This window comes from Patagioenas fasciata, chromosome 8 (assembly GCF_037038585.1).
Source record: "Patagioenas fasciata isolate bPatFas1 chromosome 8, bPatFas1.hap1, whole genome shotgun sequence".
In the NCBI taxonomy this organism is placed as follows: domain Eukaryota; kingdom Metazoa; phylum Chordata; class Aves; order Columbiformes; family Columbidae; genus Patagioenas; species Patagioenas fasciata.
In genome coordinates, this window is record NC_092527.1 from 40512981 (window position 1) to 40529616 (window position 16636).

The 16636-nt window shown below is 42.3% G+C and overlaps 1 protein-coding gene across 2 annotated transcripts in view; it reads left to right on the top strand.

Moving 5' to 3' along the window:
- Window positions 1–16636, top strand: part of DOCK1 (dedicator of cytokinesis 1) — a 277211-nt gene that overhangs the window by 206196 nt on the left and 54379 nt on the right. For both annotated transcript variants that reach the window (XM_065843012.2, XM_065843013.2), the window contains exons 34-37: window positions 8749–8834; window positions 9021–9177; window positions 12178–12218; window positions 13466–13556. In XM_065843012.2, the coding sequence (XP_065699084.1) occupies window positions 8749–8834; window positions 9021–9177; window positions 12178–12218; window positions 13466–13556 (375 nt within the window). The remainder of the gene's footprint in view (window positions 1–8748; window positions 8835–9020; window positions 9178–12177; window positions 12219–13465; window positions 13557–16636) is intronic.

The window sequence follows — 16636 nt, forward strand, 5'->3', positions numbered from 1 at the left end:
GGACATAAAGGAAGCCTGATAATGTGGCAAAAGAAACTGTAACTTGTAAGAATTTATCATCTCTAGTATCTTGTAATGTTGATACTCTTTACCATTTTATGGGTTTTGAAGAGGAAAAAAATGCTATCTGGTATTTCTTCGTGCTATACAGGCACTGCAAAATCTAAAATACTAATGCTGAGGGAAGTCCTTGAATAACCACACACATTCTTACCCTGGTAGCATCAACTTTTGAGAGACGAGTGGAGTGAAGGGAAGTTTCCCGGCATCATTCATTTGACCTTATTTCCCTTGAAACTTTGCCTTATGGATTGAGAATCAGACGGGGGGGGGCAGGCAGTGTTACCCTGAAATTTCTGCCAATTCAGGATATGACCTTGTGAATTTTGCAATGAAGTTTGAAATGTGTTGTTTACTTTTTTCCCTTTCTATTGGCAGTTTTCTTTCTTTGATGAAAAATGTTATCCTTTTCCATACTTGTGAACTCCTATTCACAACCAGTTCTTAATAAATCTGTAGCCTGAGTAAATTAATGTCTGCATGGGGAGACTTAAGCAAAGGAAATGGCATCAGCTTTATTACTGTGATTTGTTTTGTGCTGGTTGGTGTGTGGAAAGGTTGTGAACTGTATTTTGGATCCATCCAATTACTGCATAATCATTCTTTCTTATGTTTGACTCCGATGATACTGTGAAGATTGAAATGCTCGCCGGGCTGCCATTTAAATAGTTTTCTGTCAGATGCTCTCTTTTGTTGCTTGTCATTTTTTATTTGTACAATTATATGGATCATGCAAAATCCGCGGGTAACTTTATAGCTAAATTTATGACCCTATATTTTCTTGACAGAAGGAAACCAGCTTTGTGTGAAATAATTGGGTGGTTTTAACAAATGAACGTCTTTAATATTTCACATAAATTCTTTTCACCTTTTGAGAAGAAAAATGCCTCATGCTTTTAAGTCAGGGATGTCTTGGGTTGTAGGTAGTCCGCGTATTTCTTATGTCAGTATAACTTCTCTTTTTATGGACATAGCATTGATATGACAGGTGCCGAGGTAGTAAACCTTTTTTCAGTGCATTCAGAGTGAACATTATGTCTAACAGGGAATAATCAATCTGTCCATTTACGGTTTTGCAGATAATGTAGTTATATGGTTTGCTGAGTGTTTCAAATTCATCTTTGGGGAATGAAGATCACAGCTTGTAAAAAGCAGAGAATCGTAGAAAAGTCTCGGTCGGATGAGACCTCTGGAAGTAGCCTGGTCCAAACTGGACGGTACATTGGGTTATCAAGGGCCTTCTGAAACTCAATCTTGGATATTTCCAGTGAGAGAGGTTTCACCATTTCCCTGGGTGACCTGTTCCAATGTTTAAGACTTTTCTTTTTATATCCAGGTGAAATTTCCCTGAATCAACTTGTGCCTTTGGCCTCTCATGTTGTCACTGTGCACCCTGGTGAATGAAGTACCTCCATCTTCTCTAGAACCACCTTTTAGCTGTTGGAAGGCTTGAGCCTGTTCTCCTCTGGGCTGAGCAAACCCAATTCCTTCAGCCATTCTTCAGATCAGGTTTCCCACCAGTGCTACTCTTGGTGTCCCTCCATCAGGTATCTCCAATGTGTCGATGTCTCTCTCAAGCTGAAGAACCAAAGCTGGATGCAATGTTCCACCCCAAGTGGAATAATCCTATTGATCGTCTAACTGTACTCTTGTTGGTGCAGTCAAGGACACGTTTTGCCTCCATTGAAGGTGCACACAGCTTCTGCACATTCAGCTTGGTGTCCACCTGAGCATCTTGTAATGCTGGTTGCGACTACGCCATCCCAGATTCAGGACTTCATGTTTCTTGTTGGATGTCTTTTAGACTATCAAAGTCATTAAACCACCACCCTTTGAAATCAGCAATTTAGCAAGTTTTTTCACCCGTCTCATAGTCTGTCTATCCTGTCTACATCTCCCCAACTTGTCCACAAGTATTCTTGGGGAGATGGGATCAAACACATTGCTGAGATCTTGACAACCACAGCTCTTCATCTGCTGAGCAGATGGTTTCATCACAGATGGCAATCAGGTTGGTCCGGTGTGATTTACCCTTGGTAAATCCATCTTGGCTTTCCCCAGACACTTCCTTATCCTTTATGTACCTAGAAATAGCTTCCACAAGGCCTTGCTCCATGGTTTCCTCAGGAACCAAAATGGACCTGACCTTTAGTTTAGGCCTGGCGTTTAGTTTCCTGGCTCATCTTTTCTGTTTCCTTTGTGTTTAAGTGATAAAAATAGATATAAAACAATTTAACCAGTACCTGGGCAAGCTTTCATATTTAATGTGTCGATGTAATGCGCTACGTTGTGTTGTCTATATGCAACTACCAGTAATCATTGTCCAACGTTGCTTTCAAAGAGAACTTCAAAACTGAGTGGTTGACTGCTGTTAAACTAACCCACCAGAAACCCAGTTATCTAACCTCATTAGTCACGTCAACAAGGGTTTAGATTGGCTCCACTTCTCCGGCAGATGTATAAACTTCATGATTATTGGTGAGGAATTCAAGTTTTTTGCAGAACTTCTGTGCTGCGATGGCTTGTGTAATAAACAGGCAGCTTTCCCCATGGCTTTGATTTTAGTACAGATTAGTTTGCCTGTAAAACCAGCAACAGAGTGGGGTTTTTTGTTCTTCTGGTATATATAGCCCTGAGAAAATACAGAAGATAACTTTCCTCTGGTTTTTATAGAAGTAAATTAAAGGACGACTGAATTAAAAGCTGGAGTTGCCCATTTTTGCCCTCTCCCTTTTAAGGTGCTTTGAAGCCTCTAGAAGTCTTCAAAGTAGCCTGTCCCTCAGAGCATGAATCTGATACTAAAGTCTGAAGCTTTCATATAGGAGAAAATACCTCCTTTTCTACTATGCTTTTTTCCCTTTTCCCTGCCTGTTTTGCTAGCGAACCCTCCAGATCAAAGGGAATATGTCAGAGCCACAGGAGCGATGAAAGAGAATTGATTTGATTGTTCAAGGCCTGGTCAGGTGAGCGTGATGGATCCCTTGGTGACAGCAGAGAAAGTTCATCGTGAAACCATCATTCAGCCGAAATGTGGAATTCAGGCCATAAAAAGCCCCGACCGCCTGATTTTGCAACCTTTTCCTCCCAGCTGTCACTTGTTTAAGCAAAATAATAAGTCCCATATGCCTGGTTTTCAGGCCAAACAGCATTACTAAGGAGAATCATGAGTGTCTGGTGGTGGTAGCATCAGCAATATAAGATGTGTTCTTACCTTGTTAGAGTGAGGGCTTGTGTAAAAGTCATGATCTGAGGGAAGAGGCCCAAAAATGCAACAACGCATCTGCCCTGTTTTCGATAAATTGGAATGACACTTAGCATAACAGAACCGTAGCCAAAAAGATAGAAAAAATGATACAGAAATGCATAGTAAATGCATGCATAATGCAAAATCTTATAGAAATGCATAATAAGTGAACGCATAATGCGTATGATTACTGAAATGAAACGGTGGGTGCAGCCAAAGTACCTCTAGGGTTCTGTTGTGGAGAGAATTAAACGAGTAAAGACCAAAAGAAACAGGAAACCCTTTAAATTTATTTCTAACATTTAACGATCAATTTTAGTATTGTCAAGATGGTCATACGAGCATTTTTATTTGCAGTGTAATTTCTGGTTGGTCATCAATGAATTTCAAATTGATATATTTCTCCTGAATAGAAATACCTACTTATTTGAATCTCAACTTTTAGAACCTATAATTAATTTGTATTAACCTCCCTTTCCCTGTGCTGTAGATTTGCTGACAGAACACAAGTTAATGACTTGTCCGAGTTTCTGGGATTCTGCAGATTTTCCTCTGTAATCCAACTGAATATGCAAATTCAAATAAATCATCCCCCACAAAGGATTAATTTAAATAAGTAACATTTTTAGTTATCCCGAGTTGCAATGTAAATGTGTAAGTTTTTCTTGTTTTCTGGCCTTTTGGAGAATATCAGTATTCCTCCCTCTCCCCACTCGAAGAGCAAAGTAGTGCAGTAAGTCTGGAGACCTCCAAAATCACCTAATATTAAGTGGATTTTGCTGGCCAGAATGCTGTGGGAAAATAGGAGACCGATGGAATTGTTGAGAATTACCACCAACTTTCAGAGCAGCCTTTGAACCCAGTTTTACCCTACTTTTGTGCTATTTCTCCATTAGGACTAATACCTAGTGGTGTTACCTGTCACTTAGATTTCATATAACAAATTCATTATTATCCCATATCAAAACATTTATGGGAGCTTGGAGGATTGAAAGTCCTCCTCATCTACAGCTAGATTAAATTGTAAGTGCTGCAAATATAACCTGACCACACTGTAGGTAAACGTAAAACAAAGAGTGATTAGTTGAGCTGACACTTGAAGACGTTAGAGAGCTTACATTGATTTATTGTCTCCAGATGGCAGATTGTAACAGACAGATGAAGCAGTGGATATACTCTTTGCTCAAGTTCAAACACACGTCTTAAAGAGAAGCTGAGATCTTGATCAACTAATTTCCTGTAATCTCCCTAACATCGCCCCTCAGGCTGTCAGTGTCAGAGGGATGTAAACCCGACTCCTTGATGGTGCCAGATACACCCGCAGCCTCCACTAAGAGTCAGCGAGTGTCACCGGCTGTAATGTAAACACGGAAAATGTGGCGCTTCTTCACTTCAGAGTAAATTCCATCACAGCAGTTGCACACCTACTTTCTGCTATTTCATGTATTTAAAAAGAAAGAAAAGGAAAAATTGAGACTGTATCAATAGATGCCAGGTGTGATGTCCCAGAGCCATTATCGTGTGTGACTCCAGGGCCGCATTCTTACTCATAGAATCGTTTTGGTTGGAAGAGACCCTCAGGATCATCGAGTCCAACCGTAACCTAACTCTGACACTAAACCATGTCCCTGAGAACCTCATCTATATGCCCTTTAATCCCCTCCAGGGCTGGTGACTCCAGCACTGCCCTGGGCAGCCTGTTCCAATGCCCCACAGCCCTTTGGGTAAGAAATTGCTCCCCACATCCAACCTCAACCTCCCCTGGTGCAACTTGAGGCCGTTTCCTCTGCTCCTGGCGCTTGTTCCTGGGGAGCAGAGCCCGACCCCCCTGGCTCCAAGCTCCTTTCAGGCAGTTCAGCGATCAGAAGGTCTCCCCTCAGCTCCTGTTCTCCAGCTGAACCCCCCAGGTCCCTCAGCCGTTCCCATCACACTTGTGCTCCAGCCCCTCACCAGCTCCGTTCCCTTCTCTGCACTCTCTCTAGTACCTCAGTGTCCTTCTTATGATGAGGGGCCCAAAACTGAACACAGGATTGAAGTTGTGGCCTCACCAGTGCTGAGTACAGTGGCACAATCACATCTCTAATCCTGCTGGCCACACTATTCCTGAAATATTCCTCCCGTCATGGAAGGCGATAGCTCTGTAAACCTCGACTTGTGTTGATAAAACTGCCTTCTGTGGAAAAGACCGCAGAGGGAATTTTAACCATGTTAAATCATGTTCAGTCATCTGGCTTGCATGATCTGCATCATATTGATTCCTTGAGAAGCATCGAGAGTGACTGAAGAGCAAAGATATTGTTAATAGTCCTTAAAACCCCAGAAATGTCACAAGTCTTGCTCTGTTCGACCCAAGAGGGCCATTAGGGAGATGGCCCAACAAATCCTAGATTTACAGAAATTTAAGTAAAACTGATATCAGGAAGATACTCAAGATCCTGTATGACAAAAATGTAATTGCTCTTCTTCATGTGAGTAATCTCTTGCTAAAAAATGTGCCACCTAAAGGGCTCACGCTGGCAGCAAGTGTCGTTTTTCACACTGGTGGAGAAAGTCAATTTCTTTCTGGTCTCATTAGAGAACATGAATTTTGTGACTTCTCTGTTTCATCATTGTGTTGCCTCAGTGTTTTACTTGACGTGTCCTTGTGCTATGGGAGCGCGTTTCCGCTCGTGTTTGCCTCTTCGAGGGGGTGGATTGCATTATTCTTCCTCGTCTCATTTCCCTGTCATTTTGTGAATAATTCATCCATTGTATTGCAGAAAGAAATAATTTCACTTTTCATTCATTTCTTCAGAAGGAAAGTAGTGAGGGAGTGGAACAGGTTGCCCAGAGAGACTGTGTAATCATCTGTCCATGGAGATGTTCAGTCCTTGACTAAGCAGGTCGCACGTGGCCTCATCTAGTGCTGGCAATAATCCCACAGCACCTGGGAGGTTGGAATAAATGACCTTCGTGGTCTCTTCAGCCAGTGTTTCTTTGATTTTGTGGATCATTTGGGTTAAGAAGAGCACCTTTGAAATGTTTTAATCCGAGGTTTGGAGGTTTCTCTTTAAAACGGTCGTGCGCTATAATAAAAATTGCTTTAAGATGGAATATCTGCTGTTTGGGTACTTGGTTGATTTTATCGCTGTATGCTTGATACAATCTGCAGTTCAGTTTCCCGACAGCTCGCAGCTCGATCGACTTGTGCATCATATTAGACTGTATCCTGAATTTGCACTGAGCAGTAAGTGAGCTTCTGCCTTTATTCGTCATGATAGTTTGTAGTCACTGATCTCAGAACAGGGATTCTCTGTTTGTGAGACAGTTCTGGTAGGCTGCCAAATACAACTCAAATACAGAGGACAAAAAGTGTGGGGTTGCATATGGAGGTAGGAAGTTATGTCAATGTTACTGCAGTTAATGCTGAGAAGAACACGGAGGCTTGGAAAGAGACGCAAGACCACGTCCTGGATCTGACTGTGGGTTTTTTCTTTACTGTTGTTGAGCCCGTTAAGATATTCAGAGGTTGAGTTGTCCTAACGAAGAGCAGTATTTTGGCATTGCCACAAGTTATTTGGCAAATCCATCATAGCGAAGTGCTGCAGGCTTTTCTCTTGTTCTGCCCAGGTTTGCCTTGCCCCAAGCAAGGGATTGTGGCAGAATGAAGGGCTTGGATGTTTGGTACGTGACAGAGATGTTACGATAAACTCTGCTGACCGAGGTGGGATTGTGTGGGCAGAGCTTAAAATGCAGCGTACGTTGGGAGAAAGAGGCCGGTGGTGGATGGAGTGGTAGATGAGAGTGGTAAAACACTGGCCTATGTTGGGCAGGGAGGTGGTGGATGAACCATCCCTGAGACATCCCAGGCCAGGCTGGACGGGGCTCTGAGCAACCTGAGCTGGTGAAGATGTCCCTGCTCATGAAACAGGTTGGACTAGATGACCTTCAAAGGTCCCTTCCAACCCAAACCATGCTATGATTCACAGCACGGACTGAAAAATCCAATTCTTCCTAGCCAAACCAATCTGAGCTGTGCTGGTGGCTGGAGATAACTCCTCGTCTTCCTCAGCTTCCCCATGGGGCTGACCGTATGTGAAAGAAAAGTCTAATTTGCTTGCAAGCATTCAGCAAAAGCCCATGTTCTCCAACCACGCAGCGCCCAGCTGCTGATCGGGCAGCGCTTAGTGGCTGTAACAGAGGACCTAGTACTGTTGTCACTGCAGTGGATATATTGATCTGCGGAAGTAATCTGTAAAGAATAAGAGGTGAGGAAGTGCAGCACTGGGAAGGAAAGCTGGTGGTTTGAATGGAGATGCAAGAGGGGTCTTTAGGCTGGTGCTGAGCTCTGCAGTTGTGCAAGTGCATCCTCACTCAAGCTACAGACAGCCCATTCTTTTTATACTTGTCCATTATATACTGTTAGTATTAACTGCAGATGCAAAGTACATCTCTTGACATTTACAAAATGTTAGCAGGCTTCGTTCTCGTGCGGGTGGCCCTTTGCTTCTCCCCGGAACAGATAGTTGGGGATTGCTGCAGCGAGTGACAGTGAAAAAACAGGAAGACGACTGTTCTGTCAATAAATTCCCAGTCTGGGTGACAGGGTCCCATCCCCTGGCACAGGTTCCCTTCTCACCCGTGCTCTTCTGCTGAGGTCCGTGACAACAGGCTGTGTCACTAATGGGGTGGATGTCTGTGCTTATTTAATGAAGAATTAGCAATTAGATGACCAGAGCAATTCATTCCATAGGGTGATCCTTCCTCCACTAAGTTCGCGTTTGTTCCTAACCCGGGCCCTGGGGAAAGTAGCGGCAACAGGCGAAACCCTTTTGAATCATTAAAAATCCAGTTTGCACTTAAAATCTATTCTGATGCCCACTTATGTTAGCATTCTTTTATTATTGCCCAAATATCAATATCGCTCTTAAGCTGTTAGAAACAACTTCCCTCCCCTCTGCAGTGATTTATTAACAGGTGTGTTAATTGAGTTCTGCCACTCTGTGAGAGTATCTGTGCTGAAAAGGGATGTTAGTGGTGCTGGGTTGTGCTCCAGCCTTATGTGTTACATATCCTCTTTCCTACAGCTTTCAACATGTTTTATTTGACTGTTCTAGTTATTACCATTATTGCAGGGGACATTCTGTCCCTGGCTTTGTGTCTCCTTTTTCCCCACCTTTGTTCTTCTCATTAATCTCCTTATGTAGTTTTTCGTAATGCAAATATTTACACTTCACTTAACAACACGACCAATGATTTCTTTAGCAAAAAAGTCCTTGTAGGGTAGCAGAACATTGTAGGTAGTTTAATACCAGAGACTGCGAACTCTTAAAGTCAATCATGCTTTAAAATAGTGGCTAAACATCTCACCGAGGTACCCAACCAATCTGTGAACCATCGAGGCTACAGTAATAAAGTGAAATATTTGCCATCTGATTATTTACGCTTGCTTTGTTTAATTATAGTTCGAAAATGAGATCATCACGAAACTGGATCATGAAGTGGAAGGAGGCAGGGGGGACGAACAGTACAAAGTGCTATTTGACAAAATGTAAGTGTTGATCAGCGGCGAGATTTATGTCACTGTAAAGTCAGGAGAGAGAGCAATTAGACCACAATGAACTTTGTAGCCCAGAAATAATTAAAAGCTGTTAATGACGCGCAATATTTAAAATCACACCTGAGTCAAGGCTTTTTCCGGGTGTGATTAACAAGGCGAACGTAATTGGTTTTTCAGCCTCCTGGAGCACTGCAGAAAACACAAATACCTTGCTAAGAGCGGAGAAACTTTCGTGAAACTCGTTGTCCGCTTAATGGAGAGGTTGTTGGACTACAGGACCATCATGCACGACGAGAACAAGGAGAACCGCATGAGCTGCACCGTCAACGTGCTGGTAAGCGAGGAACCACCCGCCTGAACCCGCTCCTGCACTCTGAATTTTACACCTTTAACAGATGGTTTTGTGTAAAACAGAGTACGTATTCGGATTCTCACGGAAGCCTGAAATACGTGTTTTTTTAATGACGGTGAATCTATGAAAACGTGGGTTATTAATTCTTTATTTGGTTCTAAGGAAAGATTTAAGACGGAACGTTTCAGAGCCCAATCTTTGAGGGCTGTTCATTGACATTTACAGTTGATGTTTGAACAACTTGATGCAGAAAAACGCTCTGACATACAGAACACTGGAGTAATATGCAGTTTACTACCAAATCTATCGTGCATTTGCAAGCCCATTTTCTATTCTGTTTACTGCTCAGCTTCCGTATTCAACATTTTTGAAGAAATTTGAGTGTTGCTGTTTTCATTCACAGCAGAAAGAGCTCAGGGTTTTTCCTCACTGATGTGAAATTTCCTTCTTTTAGTTCCAGAAGGTCTATCTGCTCTGTAATGTATTCAGGCTGGATTTGGAAGCGGTAGCTGTTGTCCCCATAACATTCAGGTCATGCTTATTGGTGGAAGCATTAGAGTATGAGATTTTACTATCGGAAAATCAGCGCATATGGAAAAATTATGCCCAAATAAATTTTAGAGACCCCTAAACATAGTACTAGCTAGATTTAATTTTTCCGATAGGACTTGATATCAAACTGCTAGCTGTTAAGGCTTCATAGCTTTCATCTCTATGTCATTAGCAAAGCTTTTATTTCATTTCAATACGTGGGGCACAGACAGTGTTTATGGCCTGATGTGATACGGCTGATGGATTTCGTTCATGCTGGTTGGGAAAGATCTGAGTAAATAGTTTGTAGCTTTAGCACTTGCAAATAATGCAAACGTCCTCGGCCTTTACGCCTCTGTGTCGCTTGAGCCGTAAATGAAACGGCGCCCATTGGAGTGGGGGAGAAGACAGAAACATCAGATCAGAAATTGGGATTTTAGTCTTAATTCGTTGCCCGCAGAAGAGTCGTAGCAGCCCCCTGCACAATATTTGAGTTAGAAAAGCCAGCCAGTTCGCACCAGATAGGAAATAAAAACCAGATTCACTATCTGCACTAAAACATGACAACAATTTATAAAACAAGGAAAGTTGCCTAAGGAAGGTGAATTTATTTCTCCTTCCCTTCATCATAATACTCCGAGACATCCCAGTAATTCTTGCTGTACCAAGAACGGGGGGACCGATGATGCACTCGGGGCTTGGGTTTGTTTTCTCTGAGTGTCTCTAACAGCGTCTCCTGCTGCTGAGTTTTGTCATCAGATTTTTATTCAAGTATTCACAGCTGATAAATTTTGTGGGCGATTTGCTGCTGTCAAGTTAAATCACCGTTAGACATCCGCACACAACCCTGCCACCGAAACCTGCGGGAATGCAGAAAAGCATCGCAGGGCAGGACCTCCCTTCATTTTCAGTAGGCGTGATTTAAAACCTTAGCTCGGTTTTAAAGTCCCGTGTGCCCTTTGGGGCCAACACAGACTTTTCATCATTCTCCATGCACCCCAAGTGAAATTTATGCCCTTGTAAAAATCCAACCCAGGGCTGATACTCAGCACAATTCCCACCTGAGGTCTCAAAGAGTTCTTAATTGGGACTTTAATGATGCAGAGGCTTTCATGGGATTAAGTTTGTCGGTATTGACTAGAATTTAAGGCAGGGTTTTGATATGCATTTAAGCTGATGTTAAAGAAACGGCTGCTTGTTCCCTCCTAGGAGGGATCTTGCTGAAACCTCATGCTCTTCCCCTCCAGTTATTTTTCATCCCCATCAGTTCCTGCGGCCACATGTGAAGGAGGAGGTGGGAACCTGCACCCAAAGATGGGGCAGGGGCTGGGTTTTGGGGAGAAGGAACCGTAGGAAGTGGGATGTGGGTCAGCGCCAACCTGCTGTCCGAGGCTCTTCCCGTTTCGGTTCATTTGATGTTGCTTCTTGAGCTGCATCAGGAAAGCGGAGCAGCTGGTGGGAGTATTGGGATAAAATGGTTTTATATTATTGATCCCCCTCAAGTCAGAAGTCTCTTCTACTTGAAAAAATAAATAATAAAAACGCAAATAAGTAAAAACAGCAGAGAATTTTCATGTGGCTTGGCTTGTCTTTGGAGTTGAACTGAGCACCAGTGAGCAGTTATGTCAACTAAAATGGGATATTCCCTAAAAATTCCGTCAACTCTGGTGGGTAGATTCTATCTTGTATTTCGGTTCTCTTTGAAGGGAACAGTTTCGTATTGGGTTTATGCATCTGTTGGTGGTTACTCCGACTGATTTAATTTAGCATTGGAATATACTGTACCTCAGTGAAGGAGAAATTTCTTTGTATTTTGTTTTCTTAGATATCTTTTAACTTTTGAAGGCAAACTTTAAATTAGATTCCGAAATGCGTTTAATATCTCGGCAATTTATCATATCTTGCATTTACCGTATTTGTAGTGTTAACTGGTTTATCTCAAGACCAGAGGCATTGAGAGATTTCTGAAGAGAGCGATGATGATGTGTGGCATATGAAACCAGATAAATAACACTAATCTAACTTTTTATTTCTGAAGAAACTATTAGAATTCAAGGAGAGATGATGTATTGCTCCAATAAGGTTTGGAGTTTTCAATCCGTACAACAACTGTTGCTTAAAAATTACATTTTTGTATATTACCAAATTTCAGCTGAAAATGGTTAATGATGTGTGACTTGCAAATGCCAGAAGCAAATTTCCAGCAGTACTATTCTTGCAAATTCTTAACCTTTGCAATGAGACATAAGTCCTAATACGCTACATCATGAAACATCACAGCATTAGACTTTGTGAGTTAAATAACTTGTGTTCTATCACTAGAGGCAAATTTCATGTTGCACTTTTGAGGTCGATGTTACACAATTATGAATTTTTAATTTAGAGCATGTTCTGTGTACATTCCAGCCTGTGAAATCAAAGACTTTGTAACAAAATTATGTTGTTTTTCAGAATTTCTACAAGGAGATTGAGAGAGAAGAAATGTACATAAGGTTTGTAAACACGACCAGGGACAAACTCTGCTTGACTTACTCTTGCGTAACTGGAGGAAATTAAGTTCATATTAAGCATCTGCTTGAGGGCTGGAGGAAAAAGAAGTAATAAAAAAACCCCATATACCTTTACTAAACCTTAAGAACATTCCAAAGCTGATTTTCACTGAGACCAATTAGAGTCAAGAGATTATTTTTGTACCCCTTCGCCACCTCCTTCGGTTACATTGTGATGGACACTGAAATACTCAGGAGTGTCATCACATGGATAAACTAAATAACTCAAAAGAAAGCTGAGCAAAGTAATTTTACTTCCTGGCGAGGTACAAAATGCGTGACTCGGGGTATAAAGGACTGTTAAATAATGTCACGATTGATACTTATTTTAAATGTAAAGCTTTTAGGAACCTTTCAGAATCTATTTTCTCACGAAGTAAAAATGGTAATATGTCGTTGCGCTTTTTGTAAACCTCAGGGTTCCTGGTCCTCTATTTGTTCTTTGGCTTAAAATTGGCTAGACTGTTGTGCTAAAATGATGAAGCTTTTGTTTTCGCTGCTATTTTAGGTATCTAAATATTATTCATGAATTCATTCTCAGATGCTTGGCACCTTTTTGGAAGAATTTTCACTTGGGAACTCGCTTCCTGTTGTTTAAATGGTTCTAATCATTGTTTTTTTGATTTGCAAACAGAAAATACAAGGTAGCAAAAGACAGGTTTGGTAACTGCACCATTCGAATTGATGCCCCTGTTCAGCATCACAAACTGTCAGACCCTCACCCAAATTCTCTCCTGTTTCAGTTAACAAACTTATAATGTATCGTAATGAATATCAAAGTTCTGTATTTTCACTGGCTTTTTCAAAATACAATATTAATAGGTATTTTGTTTTGATTCTTTTAAAAATTGTCATTAAAAAAAATGAAGATAAGCCCGTTCTAGAGCTGTAGTGAAGCTGAAGTTAAGGGAGAGTAATTATACGTCTCCATAGCTGAACAATTAGAGCAATATCTCTTGCGCAAAATCAGTATTGGATTCATTACACACCAAAAGTTATTTATATCTATTGGAAAAAACAACCCACAGCAGAAATGCAAATGTTCCTAAAGGTGTCTGCACGCAGAAATACGAGCTTTGGATAATCCCACATATATTTAGTTGTTTGAGGATAGAGTTGAGCTGTTGTAATCTTCAGAATGAATTATTTAGTTGCATTTAAGAGCCGACCATTGTTTCTGTTGCTTGCAGGTATTTGTACAAGCTGTGTGACCTGCACAAGGAATGCGATAACTACACGGAGGCCGCCTACACGTTACTGCTGCACGCAAAACTCCTCAAGGTAAACGCCCAAACAGGTTGAAAATCATGTTATTGATAACCTATAGAAGTATTGTTTGTCAGTCTTGCAACAACTGCGCTTTGAACTGATGAACCATTACGTGCTGCTGCTTATGCACGTGCAATTAATAACGCAGGAAAGCAGCCCCTACCATTCCTGAACACTTTGCTCTTCTTGGCCTGGAATGGTTAGAAATCAAGTTATAAGTTGCAAGCTGTAATTTAAATTAATTTCAAATATCAAAATGATGTAATGCGTGGAGGCAGCTAAACGCATATTGTAGTCAGTCAGCTCTCTGCAGAACTGTTTCTGCAAAGGCAACACACGGCAGTGCTGGTGACTGTTCTCAAGGGCTCTGGGGTGTCTGGACATTCACTTTTGATTTTGGAACATTAGAGCCAAATCGTCTTCTTGCCAAGCTCATGCATTTAAAAGTTAGGTGTAATTTTAATGCAGTTTATAGCGCATTTAAAGAAACATAACCATATTACTTTTCTTCAAGGAACGTTTTAGTGCAAGCGGCGATATAAGTAAATAAAATGTTTTATCCACACAAAGTGCATCTAGATAAAGCAATTGAGTTTTTAACGCTATATAGCATCAGTCAGAAATGTAACCAAGCCATATTTCATAAGCGTTAATCTCACCGAAAACTTTCTGGATAAGTGTTGTCTCGAACACGCAGCTCGTGTCCGTGAGCGTGTCACCAGTGTGGGAGGATGGGGCACTCTGCACGGAGCACTCATGTCAGGAAATTCACAGGATAATCACAGAATGTCAGGGGTTGGAAGGGACCTGGAAAGCTCATCCAGTGCAATCCCCCCATGGAGCAGGAACACCCAGCTGAGGTTCCACAGGAAGGGGTCCAGGCGGGTTTGAATGGCTGCAGAGAAGGAGACTCCACAACCCCCCTGGGCAGCCTGGGCCAGGCTCTGCCACCCTCACCATGAAGAAGTTTCTGCTCAAATTTAAGTGGAACCTCTTGTGTTCCAATTTGAACCCATTGCCCCTTGTCCTGTCACTGGTTGTCACCGAGAAGAGCCTGGCTTCATCCTCCTGACACTCCCCCTTTCCATATTGATCCCCATGAATGAGTCCCCCCTCAGTCTCCTCCAGCTCCAGAGCCCCAGCTCCCTCAGCCTTTCCTCACACGGGAGATGCTCCACTCCCTTCAGCATCCTGGTGGCTGCGCTGGACTCTCTCCAGCAGTTCCCTGTCCTTCTGGAACTGAGGGGCCACAACTGGACACAATATTCCAGGTGTGGTCTCCCCAGGGCAGAGCAGAGGGGCAGGAGAACCTCTCTGACCTACTGACCACCCCCTTCTAACACACCCCAGGTACCATTGGCCTTCCTGGCCACAAGGGCCCAGTGCTGGCTCATGGTCACCCTGCTGTCCCCAGGACCCCCAGGTCCCTTTCCCCTACACTGCTCTCTATAGGTCATTCCCCAGCTTATACTGGGACCTGGGGTTGTTCCTGCCCAGATTCAAGACTCTACACTTGCCCTTGTTCTATTTCATTACATTTTTCCCTGCCCAGCTCTCCAGCCTGTCCAGGTCTCTGGATGGCAGCACAGCTTCCAGTGTCACCCACTCCTCCCAGCTTGGTGCCATCAGCAAACTTGCTGATAGTGCACTCTATTCCCTCATCCAAGTCATTGATGGATATATTGAATAATACTGGTCCGAAGTTCAATGGTTTACAGGTTTAATGCAGCCCAGTCATCTAAATTAGTGTTTTCTGAAGCGTTTCCTTTAGTCTGGTTTGTCTTCCTCACATCTCTGCACCCACAGTGAAATCTTCCTCTCTCCAGGGACACCTGGGGCTCCTTCTGCTCCTCTCAGGATGGGGCAGAGAGTCAGCGATGGAATAATTGAGAACTGCAATTTTCCCTTCATCTGTTTCTCATGCCAATGGCGAGTGTATTGCAAACTTCTGTATTATTGCAACTTCTGTATTATTGCAACCTCTGAATTACTGCAACCTTCTGTATTATCACAACCTCTGTATTATTGCAACCTTCTGTATTACTACAGAAGTTGCGCTTATGGTACCATATTTTGTAAAGAAAATTTCTCTCATTCTGTGCAACAGATTATTCCTGGCAGTTTTGGATGTAACCTAAGCAATCCCAAGCAAAATGCGAGTATAAAATATCCATCTTGAAAGGTTGAAAAGTGGAAGGTGTTAAGTGAAATGCTTCTAACGATGCACTGAGAATTATTCATACCTCAAAACCGAGTAAAGTGCGTCCAAGCTGTAACAAGACTAAATATGATGCAGAGCGTACTTGTGCCATTGAAATCAAGGCACTTAGAAATGTATTTACTGTATTTTAAAATAAACTGAGAAGAAAACATCAGTAAGATTCATCCGGAGTGCCAAAGCACCATAGCAATTGCTGTGTTGGTCATTAAAAGCAAGGACAGAGCCTGCTGGCTGCAGTCACCGCTCTGGTGACATTTTGGGAGCTGGGACGCGTGTCGGGGTGACACCGTGAGGAGGCTCTGACACCTGCGTCGCTCAGCCCGGTGCCGCCGGCTGCACAACCCAGTGAGTAACTCGGTGGCTCTAAAGGTCTCTCTGATTCCCACGAGGGACATAGAGCAGAACGGCCAAATTGAGCAACACTTGCTCATCACGCTCTGCGTGACTGAACCTTTTAGAGCAGACAAAGCTTCATTCCCTTCCGCAGGTGATGTGTTTGCTGGGAAAACGTTTGAATGAACCCTGCCATAAAATGTCATTCAGACTTTTAGCTGTTACGGCTTGAACTTGCCAGTCAATATTCTTTATTAAATTAGACTTTAGCCAATTTTGACTTTCAGAGACCAGATGAGTATCTTAATATCCTCCTTTAATTTACTGACAATAAATACCCAGTTTTCTTTTCTCAGAATGCGAATGGACAGAAGATGGCAATATAAGGGTAGTATTTATTGCAGGTTTGTTTATAAATATAATTACTTCACAGTTTGGAAATATTTTATTATAAATAATCACAGAATGTCAGGGATTGGAAGGGACCTCAAAAACTCATCCAGTCCAATCCCCCCGCCGGAGCAGGAACATATATATA